Here is an 18392-nt window from a genome sequence, read left to right on the forward strand (position 1 = left end):
GTAAATGTCTATCCCAGCATATATTATATTTTAATTAAATAATTGTGCTAAAATGTTAAATATTATTGTTTTCATTTAGCAACAGTTGCAAGCAGTGCATTCTTACCTTGTCCCATGGAAATTATTCTATAAACTGGTTGAGGGGTTATTTTATAACAACAGTTTTAATTCTTAATTCCAAACCATAGTTTAGCATTTTATTCACATTATGCATCCTATGTCCTTGTTGTCCATTAAAATACCAAATAAGCAATCAAATGTGCAGTGTGCAACAAGATTAATAGGTGCCATTCCACTGACCATGGGCACAATTAAGATTTGTAACATACCAGTGTGTGATGAGAATTGTAACATAGCACAGAAATGGAAAGGGAAGAAGCATACCAGGTGCATTTTGCCATCCTGAAGTCATTTGGAAATCAGCATCAAGTGAGTCATTTATAAGTAGGCACCCATGAAAATTAGTGAGGGCAAAGAAAGATTGGGCTCCTTAGGCAGTCAGAGGATGAACTTGGGCTGTACACAATGATTGCATATCTGGATTTGAATTTCTGCTCTACCCATAAGCTTTTTTTCTGAAGGAAAATGGATTTATTTATTATTCTTTCAGCCACTGAGCTCTTTGGGTGGTGAACAAAATAGAGAAAAAGACTATAATCTAAAAACATATAATCAAGTCAATAAAAACGCAATAAGATACAATAGAAACAGAAGTCATCAGAAGCCATAGACCTTGTCCCACTGAAGTGTAATGCTTGTAGCTATGTTGTATTCCCTAGCATAGCTTAGCTTTGTAGTTGACTAGCTTGTTCCCTGTTCTGCTTACGGAGTCCATACACTTGTCACCATCACTGTTACTCCTGTCCTCTCCATGTCTTGTTGGCCTGCTCACCATCCTCTCTCATCTCTCATCCTGCCTTTCTTTCATCCTTCCTACTCCTTCCTTTGAACTGCCTTTGTTGCTGTACTCACCCCTCCATCTCATCTGTTTATTTCCCTCTATCCTTCTCCCTCATCTTTTGTGCTTAAAAAGATCCAGGAGTAGTAGACTGACTTGGGTAGGCATCTGGAATATTTATTACAAAAGATCATATTCTAAGGGACCACCAGTGGCTTTCTGTATAAAGTGCAGTTAACAAACAATATGTAGATAATATTGCCTAAATTAAGTTTTGTTTTCCTAAACTCTTCTGAAATTGGCAGATTTTAAACTGTGCTGATTTTTCCTACTTCCATATAAGTCAAGATTTGTCGTAGTAACTAAGATACATTTGTATATTCAAATAGTTTTCAGAAGAACTTGAGAGAGATCTCCAGCAAGCATTCCTAGTTACTATGAGGTAGATTTACTGTAACAATTTTTGTTAACCATTTTTGGAGATGAACGTTTTGTGCTTTCAGAATCAAACTTCTGTTGTTCACAGCTAAAGCACTGATGTAACCTAACACTCATCTATGGTAGTTGGTTCACTTATTCCACATTCAGAATAGGCAGCCCTAATTGCATAATTTCTACACAGACTATGCAACTACAAAATTGGTCTTAAACCATGGGTTTTTGAAGAAGTTCTTAATGACAATGAAGTGAAAATACGGGGTGCTGTTCAACTTAAGTTTTACTCAGAGTAGAGTCATTGAAATTAATGAGCATTAATAATTTAGGTCAATTAATTTTAGTGGATCTTCGCCAAGTAAAACTTAGTTGAATACCACCCATGCAATACTACGTGCCTCTAATACTGGTTGTTTCAGAATTTTTAAGGCAGTTTAAATGGCATCCCTTTTAATGGCCTAGTTCACACATAACACTAGACCATAATTTAGTGTTGTGTAGAAGTCTTGGACTCATGCATTCCTGCCCTCTCCTATCTTCTCTGCTGGTGTAGTCACAAGGAGGAGATAGTAATAATCCACTTCCATTTTTAACTAATTGCCATTTGTCATGTCTTAACGTTCAGCTGTGGCTAATATTAATTATGTGGTTGGTGTTTTTTAAAAAAGGCAAGGATTGAAGTTGGTTTGTTTCAGTAAACCATAGTTAATGCTAATCACAGATTGTTCAGGCATAACAATTGACTATCTAAGTTAATGTTTTATTGATGGTTTTTTATGATTTTATTGTCTAAATTATGTCAATAAAGGCTGAATGTATGGCTATGTTAAGTTGAAAAAAGAAGCAAATTCTTCTATTTTCAAAAGTCTTTAAGTAGCACTTCAGTTGTAGAACTGTCTTGGCATTTAATTTCTGTTGTGATTTTTTTTTTTTAAAAAAAAGTTTCTTGGGCAAGCGGTATCTCTGCCTGTTTTGTTTCTCTGGCCCTGCCCACCACATGGCACATGGCACATGGCTCTTGGAAGGTCGCCCAGGAGGGAAGGATGCTCTTGGACTGCAAAGCCTTTTGAAGAAAGCCTTATTAGACATTTTTAACATATCTGAGACAAAATTATTTGCTTTCAGCTCAACTTCAGGTGTTGACAGCTGTATGCTGAGGTATCAACTGGGCTGGAATTTCAAACAAACTTTAACAGTATTAAGAAATGCAACATAGAGCAGGAATTTTAGCCACCTATTTCAGAATACTCTATTCCGCAAGCATTACTATTTCTCTGTTGATCTATAATATTATTGACACCCCTCCATTTTATGTTTGAGAAACTTAACAAATCTTGAATTTCTACTTGGAGAAATCACAGTATAGTAGTAAACTATAATTTTGAAAATTATACTGTGACAACTTTATGCTGAGCCAAGCTGCAAGCTAACTTGATGATCTATTGAAATACAGTCTCCGTAATGCAAGGCTTGCTTGCTTAGTTATTTCTAACTATTAATCTAAATGTGTGCTAACTGAGCTGTGAATCTGGAAGTCACTGGTTTGAATCTCTCTTTATTAAGTGACCTTAGGCAAGTCTCTCTTCTTTTTGCTATAGATTTGGAGTGAAAGCTTAGCCTTAATTTATATTTCAGTATAATCCAGTTGAATATCTTACACTACTCAGTATATTTATTGAACGCGGGAGGGATTGAGAAAGAGCAATGTCTATTATAATGTGATTTTGGGATCGGTGGCCTTTGTAATAAGGCCATCACAGAGACTCATGTTGATTTAGCTTGCAGATTACTGTGCTCAATTTGCTAATGAAAAGATTTTTATTGCAGCAACTTGCTCTACTAATTCATCTTGGGTTTTGTCTTTCAAGTCTAATGCCTTTGCTTTCCATCCCCTTTTCTCACCAATTTACTGGACTCCTCCAGAATTCACATTGTTTTCCTGCCATAGTTGCAGCTTCATTTCCTGGTAGCAGTTAAAGCAATTTTACATATTAGAACGCATGGAAGATGTGCCCTATGCATGGTCCAAAAGGTAATGTGCAGGGTTTGCAATACTAGATTTGTAGCCAGCACTTGAGGCTGGATGGAGTTCCTGATAGCAGATTAGGAACCATGCACAATATACTGAGGAAAGTAACAGATCAGTGTAAATCTTTACAGTGGTACCTCGGGTTAAGAACTTAATTCGTTCTGGAGGTCCGTTCTTAACCTGAAACTGTTCTTAACCTGAGGTACCACTTTAGCTAATGGGGCCTCCTGCTGCTGCTGTGCGGTCGTGCGATTTCTGTTCTCACCCTGAAGCAAAGTTCTTAACCCGAGGTACTATTTCTGGGTTAGCAGAGGCTGTAACCTGAAGCGTCTGTAACCCGAGGTACCACTATATATATGAGGATTAACTAAATTTATCCCTTGCCCCTACTGTGCACCGTTGACAGAGGTCAGCCTTCCATCAGTTCCATCAGAAAACAGTTGTTATCAATGCAGATAGACAGCCCCAAACATCTTTCAGGTGAATAGGTGCATTGGACAGATCCTGGCAGAATTGTGTGGGCGGCTTCTTTGTCGGGTGCCTGTGTTTCTGGGTTGCAGCTGCAGTTAATGCTAGTACTGTGCTTCCCTATTGTCAGTAAATCTTTAGAACATACTGCTTTTTAAAAGATCTAATAGCGCCATGCTTTTATTTACATCATTATCCCTGTCACCCCAGCCACAGTTAGCTGTTATCGTGTGAACTCTTGTAGAAATGTCCTTGGCTGGATGAGACTAATGGCATTATAAATAAGCAGGTTCTGGCTGTAGGCTTTTGACCTCAGATCAAGAAATAAACTGCTTGACCTTTAACTTGCTTTTTCTTGTTTCAAGCACAGTTTTTAATAAAATGAGCTCCTTGATGGACTAAACTCCATAAAATAAAACCATATTCTTCTTACAAGCAGCAAAGGAATGAACTAGAATGGAGATTTGGAAAGAAAGAAAAGGCTGCCTGTTACTTGAATCTATTAACAACTCAAAACAATCTGAGGCATGCACTAGTTAAATCTTAGAAAGTGCTACAGGCAACCCACCATTGCAATTGCCATAGAAAATTATTGTTAGTCGTTATGTTGATAGTTCACATTGTTGGAATTACTAGCAGATGGGAAAATAGATGACTCAGAAATACAGTATTAGCTATCCATATTTTTTAAATCAAAGGCCTCTAATAAAGCCTGTAGCATCTGTGAGATTCATTTAAACAGTTGCTAGGAAGAAATTGTGTTTGAAGCAAACAAAACACTGTCTATATAATTTGTTTCTTAGTGAATGTCTGTTTTGTTTAAAAATTTAAACACCAGTTATTTTGGAAATGTTAACTGATGCCTTCCATGTCTTCCATTTAATAACAGTATCTAATCTAAAATCAGAACATCGATTATTTGTGAATGTTGCTGAAATGGACTGGAGCTTCTGTGCATTCCTGCCATTGTTGTTTTAAACAATAAGTGAGCAACATTTAAAAAACTATTTGGAGATTCATAAGCATCTTGGAATTCCTCAGTGACAATTGGTGTATTGATTGCCAGTGTGATCCTATGCATGGTTACTCAGAGATCAATCCCACTGGATTCACTGAGGCTTACTTCCAAGTAAGTGTGTTTCAAGACTGCAAACAAAGAGGTTCAAGCAATTTCTGGGCTCTGCCTCCCAGTATCTTTATGTTGGTGGGACTGAATAAATCAAATCAAAAAGTTGTAGGATTGACAAGAATTAACCAGTATTTGTGTTACTGGGGATGGCAATTGCTTTGCTTTGATTCATAGCTGTCTAACTCAAAATTGATCTGATTTCTTACTTGATAACTAGCCACATCTAATCAAACGGTATTTTATATCATAGAGAATGCCTTGCTTCCTTTGAAGTAAAAGTATGACATACTCAGATTTTAAGAAGAAATTTCTCAAAAGTTTTGTAATAGTCTAAAACATAGGCTAAAAGTGTGGACTTATTTTTGATAAGATGCAGTGCAAAAGACCTCAATACTTGTTTGCATGCTGGGAAGGGTGAATACCCAACCTTCTGCCTAACTGACCAGAAAGAAATGTCACCCTTGAGTTAAATAACTTTCTTTAACAAGACATTCATAAGTGGGTTCAAAATATATAGATAAAACTAGGAGCACTATGGACATTTTATTTCGTGATCTAATCCAAGCTGATCCAAAAATAGGAGTTGCTCCAATTTTTCTTCAGTTCCTTTTTTCTAATCTCTGGACATTTTACTAATCTCTAATTTAGCATTTATTTATTTTTTCTTTCTTTCCCTGGAAATCTGCTGTAACATGGATGAATAGAGGCAAATAGTATACAACTCCAATCAGAGTCTACTTAATTTATCAGTGACTAGTTATTACCCCCCTATGAGACTATGCTAACCACCTTGTATATAAAACTTTAAAACCCAATCCTAGCTGAATTCTGGATGACTTCAGCTTTGTTTGGCTAAAGCTATGATGGTAAGTAGAAAACTATTCTGATATGCTGAGATGGTATACAACTGTCACATTTTCTAACTACCTAGACAAATGTCCTAAACTTGAATAATTTGTTCAAGTTTTTGAATGTTTCTCAGACATGGAATGCTTTGGCAACCATTATGTGCTGAACAAGGGAACTGTGGGTTCCAGTCTCCATTCAGCCATGAAACTCACTTAGTGTCTTGGCCTTAACATACCTTTCAGGATAGTTTTGAGGATGAGGTAAAGGTAAAGGGACCCCTGACTGTTGGGTCCAGTCGTGGATGACTCTGGGGTTGTGGTGCTCACCTCGCTTTACTGGCCAAGGGAGCCGGCGTACAGCTTCTGGGTCATGTGGCCAGCATGATTAAGCCACTTCTGGCGAACCAGAGCAGCAACACGGAAACAGCGTTTACCTTCCCGCTGGAGCGGTACCTTGCACTTTGACGTGCTTTTGAACTGCTAGGTTGGCAGGAGCTGGGACTGAGTAGCAGGAGCTCACCCCGTTGCGGGGATTTGAACTGCCGACCTTCTGATTGGCAAGTCCTAGGCTCTGTGGTTTAGACCACAGCGCCACCCGCTGTGGATGAAATGAAGGCCTAATGGGATGTTATGCTAGCCATGACTGCTACCAAACCCCACATCTACCTAGTAATGTCTATTAATATAAAATCATGACAAAAACATCATTCCGTTTTAGCATTTCCCTACCATCTTCCCGGGGGACGCAGGTGGCGCTGTGGGTTAAAGCCTCAGCGCCTAGGAGTTGCCGATCGAAAGGTCGGCGGTTCGAATCCCTGCGGCGGGGTGCGCTCCCGCTGCTCGGTCCCAGCGCCTGCCAACCTAGCAGTTCGAAAGCACCTCCGGGTGCAAGTAGATAAATAGGGACCGCTTACCAGCGGGAAGGTAAACGGCGTTTCCGTGTGCGGCTCTGGCTCGCCAGATGCAGCTTTGTCACGCTGGCCACGTGACCCGGAAGTGTCTCCGGACAGCGCTGGCCCCTGGCCTCTTGAGTGAGATGGGCGCACAACCCCAGAGTCTGTCAAGACTGGCCCGTACGGGCAGGGGTACCTTTACCTTTACCTTTACCATCTTCCCAGTTCATTGGCTGTTGCTTGCAGAGGCTACCAGGGAGATGCTAGTTGGTATCACCTTCCTAATAGTGTTTTGCAGAAGAAACAAGTTGGCTCTTGAAGGCAGGGCAAATTGGATCATTTAGATAATGAAGAGATTTCTGCTTTTAAGCAAAGGTTATTACTGTTAAGTATATTGTAATTTTAATATTATTCAACTCTTCCATTGGGGTTCCAGGCATGGAAATGTCTTTAAACAGTTTGCATGTAAGATGCAATATTTAATTCATAACTTCGTTTGTTTCAGGTTAATTAATTGACTTCTGTCTCATTGCGCTGGAAGGGGCAGCATATAGAAGGCAGGATTGTTGCAAAATGCAAAATTTAGTGAAAATGGGGATCACAGTGCTATTCTTAAATACAATATTCAGCCAAGCTCTCAAGTGTGGATAATTCTGTTTATTTTAAATTTTAGAATCCTGTGCTCATTATCACAAGAAAAAAATGCATTGCCGGGTTTGGGTAAAATTTTCATGAGCAGTATCTTGGGAAATTTTCAAACCATGTCAGGATGAGTTGGGGTATGTTGCTCTACTTGAAATCTAACATTTTTTAAATGTCATTTTTAACAATCTGCTCTTGGCTATGAAGCTCCATGTTTAATTTCATAAATCCATTGCTGCTGTTAACAAAACAGTCTATCTGTGTGCATCACATTGTGCCACTTTTCACTCAAATGTTGGCTTCCCTTGTATTTTGGTTCTGCCCACCTCCCTGGCACTTGAATACTACAAGCGTTGCTTTGGAGGGTTTTTTGAAAACACATATTGCTGATTCCAAATAGGAAAATGACTCATTTCCACAGTTCTGTCTCTTCTCAGCTAGCATTTACTTTCAAAACGTGCGGCATTAATATTATGAACTACACTAGTTAGCTTCCAGAAACAAATGACAAATGAATGTTTATGTAATTTCCCCTTTCTCTACCCTTTAATGCAGAAGAAGGAAAAAACAGTAGTGGCCCTTCTTAAGTGCTCCATTTTTACATGGGAAGACACCCGAGGACACCAAAACCTGCATATATATATATATATATATATATATATATGAGAAATGGAGCACTTAAGAAGGGCCACTACTGTTTTTTCCTTCTTCTGGGGGTACTGCATCTATTTTATAAAAACAGCAGGAGAGAGACCAGAAATGGCCATCAGCTATATCAAGGAAAGTTACCTATTTAGGCCACAGACCATTTTAACCGGAAAATAGTAATGTCTGTTCTTCTGCAGATTTTGAAAAAGGGGAGCAAATAAGCATGTAATATAATGATCTTCAAGGGACTGTTATTAAAGGCAAGATGAGATGAACCTTAACTAGGTGGACTTGGTCACTGTAACCCAAAGAACATGCACGTGGGGGAAGACCACTGCCTAAATTTAGTGTGCTGTCTGCAGATAAGACCAAAAAATTTCTGATGGGAGGTACACAAACGCCTTGTAGGCCTATGTGCAAGATTTACATGTCTTCTTACAGAATAGTACTGAACATTGCTCTGTGGTGTGTTTGCTGTTTTCTTCACATTGGCCAGTAGTTTACATTGCCCAACCGCTGGATTATTGGATTGTGGACTTTCAGTCCTGAAAAATATTGAAAGGGAAAATGGTTTCATAGCTGGGATAGGTAGCACCAAGTGCTGTTGTCTGATTTAGGAAAGATACATGGGTCTGTGTGAGTTGTTGTGGTTAGTCGGGTTTTTAAAAAAGCTATAAAAATGTCATTTAAAGAACTTTTCTATTTCCTGCGGCCTTCACAGGAAGAGAATGCTTCTACACTCTCTTCTTGTAGCAGAAGTTGATTGCCCTAGGAGATTCTCAACAGCAATTTCATTGTTTCAATTGATATTTTACAAAAACAAAGGACTTTTTGGCATTCCAGAATTGTTTTCTAGTGTAACAACATAATTAAAGTATGATATGTGTTTTCAATTTTGTAGACAAAGGATATTTTTGGACTACAGAGTAGCTTCACCAGGAAATTGTTTTTATCTGATGAAGCAATGGCCTATTCGATGCCAGAGAGTTTCGTTCAGCAGGAAACAGAGTTTCTGTTTAATCCTTCCTAAGTAATCATGACGAAAATAATCAAATCAATAGCTTTAGCCTACCCTTCCCAAGCTGAACCGAGGGTTTTACGGTTTTTTATTTGTAGCTTTTACTTAATTAATAGCAAACGGAAAGTGGAAGCGAATGAGCTATGAGCTTGAATGTTTTAATAAATGTTTGTACATTTTCTGCATGAGAGCCTTTAGTAAAGGCGATTTGTTCGTGCATTCTGCTCAATCCTTTATTCATGGCAGGTTGTAGTTTCTGAGAGTGCCTGTTAACAATAACATTGTTTCAGGTGTACACACACATGTATGCACACATACATGTGCACATCAAGCCAAAAAGCATTCTATTGAGGCAAAGCACATATTTTGACTGGCCCCTTTTGAAATGTAAAGGTAAAGGTAAAGGTACCCCTGCCCGTACGGGCCAGTCTTGACAGACTCTGGGGTTGTGCGCCCATCTCACTCAAGAGGCCAGGGGCCAGCGCTGTCCGGAGACACTTCCGGGTCACGTGGCCAGCGTGACATCGCTGCTCTGGCGAGCCAGAGCCGCACACGGAAATGCCGTTTACCTTCCCGCTGCTAAGCGGTCCCTATTTATCTACTTGCACCCAGAGGTGCTTTCGAACTGCTAGGTTGGCAGGCGCTGGGACCGAGCAGCGGGAGCGCACCCCGCCGCAGGGATTCGAACCGCCGACCTTTCGATCGGCAAGTCCTAGGCGCTGAGGCTTTAGCCCACAGCGCCACCTGCGTCCCTCCTTTTGAAATGAGGTATGCACAAATCATGGTTGACAGCATGAACATTAGCTATTTTTTATTTCTATCTACCTAATGTTGTGGGTGGGTGGTTCTCAAGTCCAGGAATTAGGAAGATGGCCTATCCTGGGAGGTGTTTTACTTCCCCTGAAGGAAAAGGTTATACATAGCTTGGGGGTTCTTAAAAGGAAACACAACTGTCCTTGGTGGTGAGGAATGCCTATGCTCAGTTCCTGCAATGCCCTCTATATTGGGCAACCCTTGAAGAATATCTAGAAGTTGCAGCTTATGCCGAATGCCACTTATTGACTATTAAGTAAAGCAGCTAAATGGGGTCATATAACACTGATCCTTAAAACACTGCACTGGCTCCCAGTCTGTGATCAGTATTCATGGTGTAGGTATTAGTACACAAAGCCCTTCATGGCTCAGGATCCAAGAACTTGAACAATCACCTTCCCAGCCTGTGCTTTGCGATTGACTGGGGAGGTCCCACATGTGCTCCTACCAACAGGAGTGGCCCATGATGTGGTGACTAAAGACCGGACCTTCTCAGAGGTCAAAAACAGCACTGGAATCCCTGGGGAAGGGTGATCATTCTACATGCTGCTAAGTTTCAGATGTCAACTGAAAACATTTTTGAATTTTGAATTTCGGGACATGAGTTTTGTCCTGGGTCTTAACTAGCATTATTATCAAACTTCTGTATAATGGTATTATTTTAATTGTTCTGTTTTAAAATATTTTAATCATTGTGTACTACAGTTGTTCTTGTCATGTTACTACCCCTCCTCTCTTGACATGTCCCTGACATGGCTCGTTTTGGCCCTTTTCATTGTAGTAGGCATAGACCGGTGAATCTCTGGAAATGCGCCAGGGCTGCCTGCCAGTGGCAAATTTCCGAGATCTACTGGGTAGGGTACTTGTACCCAATCCTAAAGCACTCTTGTGTACATTGCTGTACTACAGGACCACGTGGTATTTTGCTTGCCCAACACGCATGGTTCTTGCGAATCTGTATGCTGCAGATGACAATAGAAGTAAAGGTTGAAGATAATATTTATATCCTCAACAGAAAGAGGTCCGACTTTGATGATGGAAGAATACACTGAATTCAGTATTGATTCACAACCAGGTCAATTCAGATACCATGCTTTTATTCATTTGCTTCTTTCTTAGGCCCATGTGTTCAAAATGTCAGGGAATTTACTGCAAAATCAAACTTGTGTTGTTGTTTTCCCTCCATATAAGGGTATGATTTTGTCTTTATTCTTTTAGATGGTTTGTTTCCCCTAAAACAGGCAAAATTTTACCACCAGCGAAACCTGATTGGTATGCCTGCACACACAGCAACAGCTCTGGTGGATGATGTAATAAATATGAACCCCAGGGTTCATTTCCCGTTTTGAAACTGTACTATTTCCTGCAAGTACAGGTGGAGGAGCCCCCACTTAAAGCACCCCCCCACTTGCTGGCAAGAATCCAGCTTCATCGTTCACTGCAGCTAGCCGGCATGCAAATGAGCCATTTTCTTTGTAAATAGCCCTCATTATTATTAATGTTTGGATAGCTCCTGAGAAATTAATCAAGCACTCCTTTTGCAAAATGCTAATGTACTACTGCCCTGAGAGGAAGGAAGTTGATTTTAACAGTCTCCTTTTTCTGAATCCAGACCATTGTTTTTGGGCAGTTTTGATCATCCAAGGCAACTTGCCTTGAGTAGGTGCAACAGTGACCCAGTGAAGGATCTGAATTTTTGTCAGAAGGCCCATATGAGCATGTTGAAAATAGCTTGCTGTTTCTGTATAGCAGTGAGTAGACCATTCACTGCTAGCAAAGATAATAGGAAACAAATTAGGAGTAAGGCAAGAGTAAATGGTTGCTTTCTGCGTCACAATAAAGTTAGAAGTTCCTGCCTCCTAACATACGGAGCTGCCTTAGGGCCAAACTAGGCATGACAAGCTCCCAGATTCTTAGATAGCATGTGAATCTAGCCCAGAAGCTGAACTGCTGTTTGTACACTATCAACAAACCACAGTATGAAACCATGGTTTGTTGTTGGTTAACAAACCTTGGTTTGTTCCAACTGTGATTTAGCATTACATGTAAACTCAAAACCCTTACTTAACCATGCTTTGTTTGAGCACCCCATCCCATATACCAGGGATGTCCAACCGGTCGACTGCGATCGCCAGGTCGATCGCCAGGTGATATTGGTTGATCGTGGTCAACTGTTTGCTCATTTCCGGTCCTGGCCCCTTGCTGTGTCATTCATTCGTGCAGGATTGCAAAAATGGAAGTTGGAGTTATTGCTGCCCTGCTCTTTTTTTGGTAAGCATTATTTGGTGTTCCCGTTATCAAATTAGGACTGCAAATTTGGCACCTTCCAAAAAGATAAATAACTTCAACGTGTGCCCTTAAAAAAAGCTCACAACTTTGACCTTCTCCCCCCCAACAATGGGTAGATCACTGCCATTTTTTTTCCCTGGGAGTAAATTGCAGTCTCTTGGGAGTTGGACATCCCTGCCACATACTTATGAAAACTACAAAGGCGCGAGGTGAGAGAAACTGCAAACCAAACCAATCGGCGAAAAAGCCATGGTTTGTTTGATCTTCTGTAGGACAACTTGTGGTTAACTCATGGTTTGTTAACCATTAAACTATATGAAAACTGGAGCTAAAAACAAGCTAAGATACTGGGGAACCTCATATGCTCATATGTTGTCAAGTGTTAGGTTATTTGTTATGCATTTTGCTGCATTGTGCACAGCTATTGCTCGAGCTTAAGTTACTCTTATTTTAAATAAGCTTTATGGCTTTTGTTTTTGTTTTCCTATCTGGATAGTTGAAAAACCTGAGTTTGGAAGAGCTGCAGATGAGGTTAAAAGCTTTGGATCCAATGATGGAACGAGAAATTGAAGAACTTCGTCAGAGATACACAGCCAAGAGGCAGCCGATTCTGGATGCTATGGATGCAAAAAAACGAAGGCAACAGAACTTCTGATCTTCCTACATTGCAAGATAATGCAGCAAAGCGAGGTGGACACTGGTGAAAACTGTACATAACTACAAGTCTTGAAAACTTGCGACTTTGAGCTTCACAACAACTTAAGCTGAAGTCCTTAAAGAAGGCACATTGTATGTTTGGCAGCCTGAGTGAAAACCCTGTCCTATTTTTATGTTTTAATACAACAGAAATTTCACATTCCACTTCCTGATATTTTACTTGGCTATGTTGCAGTAATGATGTGTGTTGTACAATAAGGAGTAGTGTCTAGTTCCTGGTAAGACCTAAAACTATCTCCTAATTGCACAATAATGCAGGGCCTTAAGTTGCAATATATTTTCCTCCATTTAAAAGCATATTTATTGTATATGCGTAGGTGATCTTATTTATTTTGATGCTTGATGCTTCTTAGCTATAAATAGTGATTGCAGATACTAATAGTGGAAGCCGTGATAGAGTAAGTAAAATGTATGTGTGCGGCCACACTCTAAACAAAAGTTACGACTATATATTAAGATCAGGCTCAGGTTTCGAGTGTTAGCTCTACTTGGCTTGTAAGTGCACACTTGGGATTCATGGTTTTGTTTTTGCTTCTTCTTTTCTTTGAGCTTGAAGTTCATGCGTTTTAAGCACTGTGGAGATTTTGGGGGGTTAGTGATAACACTGGCAGTGCTAGAGAAAATGCTCACGTAGGGACATAGGGCACAATCCACTAAAAGGTTTTCCTGTGCAATTTTTTTAATATATATGAATGGGGGTTATGCACTCTTAAACAACTTCCATTCATCACCCAAAGATTTGAATATGAAACCTCCCCAGCAGGTTTCCCCCTAAGCTTGCCACTTTCGCTCTTTGTTGAAAAGGATCCTACAAAATAAGGGACAAGTGCCTAGGTAGTTTTCTCTCTCTCTCTGTATCTCTCTCCCCCCCCCCCCCCACATTATGCAGGAAAAATTCAGGTCACTCATTCTTGTTTCACATTTTTGCCTGCCTTTGCTTTTCATTTATAAACTCTATTTTAATATCCTACTTGGTTCCACAGTTAAAAAAACAATACTGTTACACTAAATGGACCATTTTGAACTCTTGCTTATTTTTTCAATACCCTCACCCATTTTTTCCTCCTTGTATTGGAAATATTTTTATTATAAACATACGTTAAGAAACACTAATTGAAAAGCCAAAGAAAATTATTCTGGTCCATAGCTACAAGCATGCACAGGTGGCTTCCCCCCACCCCGTTAGTATTTCTCCTTTTTGGCAGCTTTTCACAACAAATGCCAAAGCCATTTTAAAAAACAAACTGCTGAGTTTTAAAATGCATTTTGCATTTTGCTGTTCAAGCAAAGGAAATAGCTGTGGGAAAACTCCCAGGCAAGTATGTGTCTTACAGCGCAATCTTATCCATGTCTACTCAGAAGTAAGTCCCATTGAGTTCAATGGGTCTTATTCCCATGTAAGTGGTCATAGGGTTGTGGCCTTAATTACCTTGCTGCATTGTGAGCAATAAATAGGAATCCTAATTTAATAATCCCCCTAAGGAGACAGAGCATATCAGTACTTTTCAAATATCCTAACTGCATATTTGCAGTTGTATTTTCTTATAGGAAATACATTTTCTGTAGGGAAGTACCACTGCGAGAAAAATGCAGTATCCTAAGAGACAGGTAGCCTTGCATAACAGTGTGCGTGTGGCAATAAAATGCACAGCAAAATTCCCGTAACTGTTAGGCAATCTGGCTTTTGCAAAGTAACAGGTTTGCTACCAGCACAGGTACTGCAGCCCTGTTGTCTGGGGTTTTCTTGGAACAGTGCAACCTCAACGGGTTTTGCTTAGTGCAAGTAGAGCCCTAGTCCAACATCCTGTTTCTCTCAGTGGCCAATCAGATGCCCATTAGACACCCACAAGCAGGACGCAAGGTCAGCTGCAACCTTCTCTGCCTCTGATTCCGGAGACAGCATCTAGCCATTGACAGCCTTACCCTCCCATCAGTTTGTCAAAGCTCCTTTTAAAGCCATCTAAGGTGGTAGCATCACCACATCTTGTAGCTGATGAATTCCATAGTTTAACCATGGGCTGTGTGAAGAAGCACTTCTCATGTAACCCACAAGTGTGAGGTCCCATGGCAGCTAGAGTTTTCCCTGTGGCAGCAGGAGCTTTTCTTAGCCAGCCAGGAAACCAGGCTGTTTGCCTCTTAATAAGTTGCTATTACTTTTTTCAGTTCTTGATTTGTGCTTATATACGGTAGGGGAAAAGTATCTTATTGCAATCAGTATAGTAAGCTCCTTCTGTACAACTGTGCAATCCATTTCATAAGCCATTGTATAATTACTTTCACATTGACTACAGGTTTATTTCATCTTGACTTTCCCCCCTGACTAACGATTAATGTAGCTGTGGTGTTTCTATACCTCCCGGAACATGTGCTATTATTGACAATGACTTGTACACATTGCTGGTAAAGATTTTATTAGTGACCACTATGTAGATATTATTCTGCAAATATTTCTGGGCTTTACACCAGATACTCCATTTGTACCGTGCGTTGCAGACAGGCAAACCATACAGCACACATTCCGAAAAACCTTTAAGCAGTCAAAAGAAATGATCAGCAGAGAGAGAGAGAGAGAGAGAGACCATATCTTTAAGTTTCAGCTGAGTATGATCTTAGCACATGCTCTGTGTACCTGTCCTTAAAATAAAATAATATAATTTATATTTTCCTGAAATGCTCTTGCAAACCCTGAATTGCTTTTGTGAAGGAAGCGGGGAAAGTTGTGGTTGCAAACCTTGATTGGAATAAATACCTTGATTGGAATTGTGTGCTCCTGGTAGGCCACTATTTTTCATCACATCAGAGTCGTTACGATGTACTGTGAAAGTATAGTTGGTCATTTAGTTGTAAATCAAATTTCTAAAACCTTTTGTTAAATAAAATACAGATTTGTTGTTAATTATAGGTAATTACGGCGTGACTTCCGGAACCGTTCTTTTTATATGCTGTATAATAATCTACAGTACAGAAGAATCATGCACACTGCTTCATTGGCAGCATGATCATCCTCCACTATAGTAGCTAGCATGTGTTTGCAACATCCTGTATGAGATGAACAGTGCAGAGCTGCACAGATATATTTACAGTAAAGAATAATTCCTTGATGCAGCTCCTAGCTAATGCATGGCCGTACAAAAGCTAGGAGGCTGTGGGCATTGGGAATGGAATGCATGGGTCCAATTGTGCTTCTGCCCTGAGAAAGGCTTTTCCATACTGAAACAGCAGCACTATTTATTGCTCCTGCTTTAGTTCAGTGAGAACCCCCACCACTAACAGCAAGTCACTTGTCCTCCACTGGGTTTACTAAAAAGGTGAGTGCCTCTGTTACTCGGCTTCATTATATCAAGGGGTGTCAAGAGAGGCCCCCATCAGTTTTTCAGAGCAGCACCAAAGTCTTAAAGTTTTTAATGAATTTATAAGTCACACCTTTTTCAATTAAGCAAAGTGAATTACTAAAAAGATCACTGTGGGCATCAGCCTTTTCTTCCTCTGGTGTGCCTTATACTTAATTGACTTTGACCAATCAGACATTCTCTGACTTCCTCGCTTGATGTTGCTTTGATTACTGTTGCACATTGTAACCCGGAAAGACAGTATTAAAGAACCAGTGAGCAGGTCAATACACATGCAAAGAATCTGGAAAATCTATGTTCACATACTGGCCCATTTTGAATGTACAAAGATCTGCATAATAAACAAACATACTCCTGCCTTATATTGCCCCTTTTTTCCTCGCTTTTCAGCATTCCTTGATTAATCCAGGAAGTTAACCATAGTTTCTTGCTCTGTCCAGTTTGAGAACATATGATTTCCAGGCTTGGAACAAGCCAGTATGTTAAATCAACTACAAACTGTGGTTTCAGATCATGACTTGTTCCAAACCAGTTAACTATAGATTCTCAGTTTGGAAATAATGGGACTACGTTTCATGGAAGACTTCTCAGGTTAATCATGGTGTACCAAAGAAGGAATGGGAGATATGAAGATGGAATATGCAAGCACAGGGCTTGTGTATATATCACAGTTTATGAAGCGAGGATATATATGTCCACACTCAACCACTCAGTTTCACAATAGCCTTTTCCTCCAGAAAGATGGAACTGAATTGAATCTCTCAGTTTTATTTTATTTTGTTAAACTAAACTACAGTTAATACACCTTTAAATCAGACTGCAAAGTAGCACACAAAACATGCCATTGGAATTGTATATGTACAGAAATGAATATAGCAACTTTGAAAAGTTGTTTATTGGATCAAACAACAAGCTATGTGCTACAAACTGAATATGGGGTTAGAATTTATATGCAATTGGCCTTTTATTAGTTCATATTTATTAATATTTACTGAATCATATACTATTAATGTCCTTAACTTTTATTTCCACTGAAGACATACATATTTGGTAAAGTATTTATTTTACTATAACTTGCAATAAATCTAGTAGAATTGATTATTATTAACCTTAGTGAAATTTTAACCCAGCTTGGTTTATGGTTTGTTTCCTGTCTTGTATATAAAAGTTTTAAAGTACAGTTGCCCCAAACTCTGGAAAAAACAATTGTTTGTTACCAAACATTTTGAATAAAAGTTATTTTCCATCTATGCCTCAATTTGTCATACTATTCATTCTAGCTTTGCTAGGTTGCATTTCTAAAATCACTTACTAGATAATGTCCTACTGAACTTGCAGGGGGTTTACTTTTGAGTAACTATGCTTAGGATTGTGGCTACAGTCTTCAGCAGTCTTCCACTCATGTATATATGCGTGTGTGTTTTAGAATTAACACACAGGCTTGCCAATATTGTCTCTGTTTTCTTTATTTGCTTGACTGTTAAGTCTTGAATTAAAGTTTTCTCGAATAGATATCAGTGGAAGGCCTGTTTAGCTGTTATTCTGAAAATCAGATTAAGAACTCTCTTCCAGATTAATCAGAGTATGGCTTATTTTTTAGTAGCCTAGTGGTTGTACTGCCTGACTCCAGAAATTGCTCTTATGATGTCCATTTATCCCATACCAAGTACTGGACAGATCAGCCTGGAGGTAGATGTCCATCTGAGGCTTCTTGGGCACACTTCACAACATTTTTGAAGAATGTCTTTGCCTTCTAATGTTTCTCACAAGCAGTGTGGTTGTGTAGGAAAGATACATGAACTGAAAGACCCCTTCACACAATAAAAAGTTGCAAGAGGGAAATTACACAGTGAACAGGCACAATAAATGCATGTTCAAGGGGAAGAGCATAGCTTAGAGGTAGAGTGCATGCTCTACATGCAAAAATTTGCTGGTTCAGTCACCGTAGTCTCCAGGCAAGGCTGTTTCTTGCCAGAATCCCTGAAAAACTGCTACCAGTCAGTACACCCAGGAGTAGTTTATGAGTTGTTGTACTCCCAGCTCTCATCTGCTGCAGCCAATGATCAGGAATAATGGTGGTTGTCTTCTTCTTTGGTGATTACATGTAGCCGAGTAAGATTGTCTTCCATGAAAACGGTCTTAGAAGTGAGTCTGTAAGTGACTGTGGAGGCCAATTCTGGATCCACACGTCCTTCCACAGTGGGGACATAGTTTT

At 39.7% G+C, this 18392-nt stretch overlaps 1 protein-coding gene across 1 annotated transcript in view; it reads left to right on the plus strand.

Annotated features, from left to right (window-relative positions):
* STK3 (serine/threonine kinase 3) overlaps positions 1-17427 on the plus strand; it is a 111871-nt gene extending 94444 nt beyond the window's left edge. Inside the window, exon 11 of the mRNA XM_083749803.1 lies at positions 12607-17427. Within this exon, the coding sequence (XP_083605929.1) occupies positions 12607-12765 (159 nt within the window). The 3' untranslated portion in view covers positions 12766-17427. The remainder of the gene's footprint in view (positions 1-12606) is intronic.
* Positions 17428-18392: the final 965 nt, after the last annotated feature.

The sequence above is a fragment of the Podarcis gaigeae genome, assembly GCF_964106915.1.
Source record: "Podarcis gaigeae genome assembly, chromosome: 7".
Taxonomy (NCBI): domain Eukaryota; kingdom Metazoa; phylum Chordata; class Lepidosauria; order Squamata; family Lacertidae; genus Podarcis; species Podarcis gaigeae.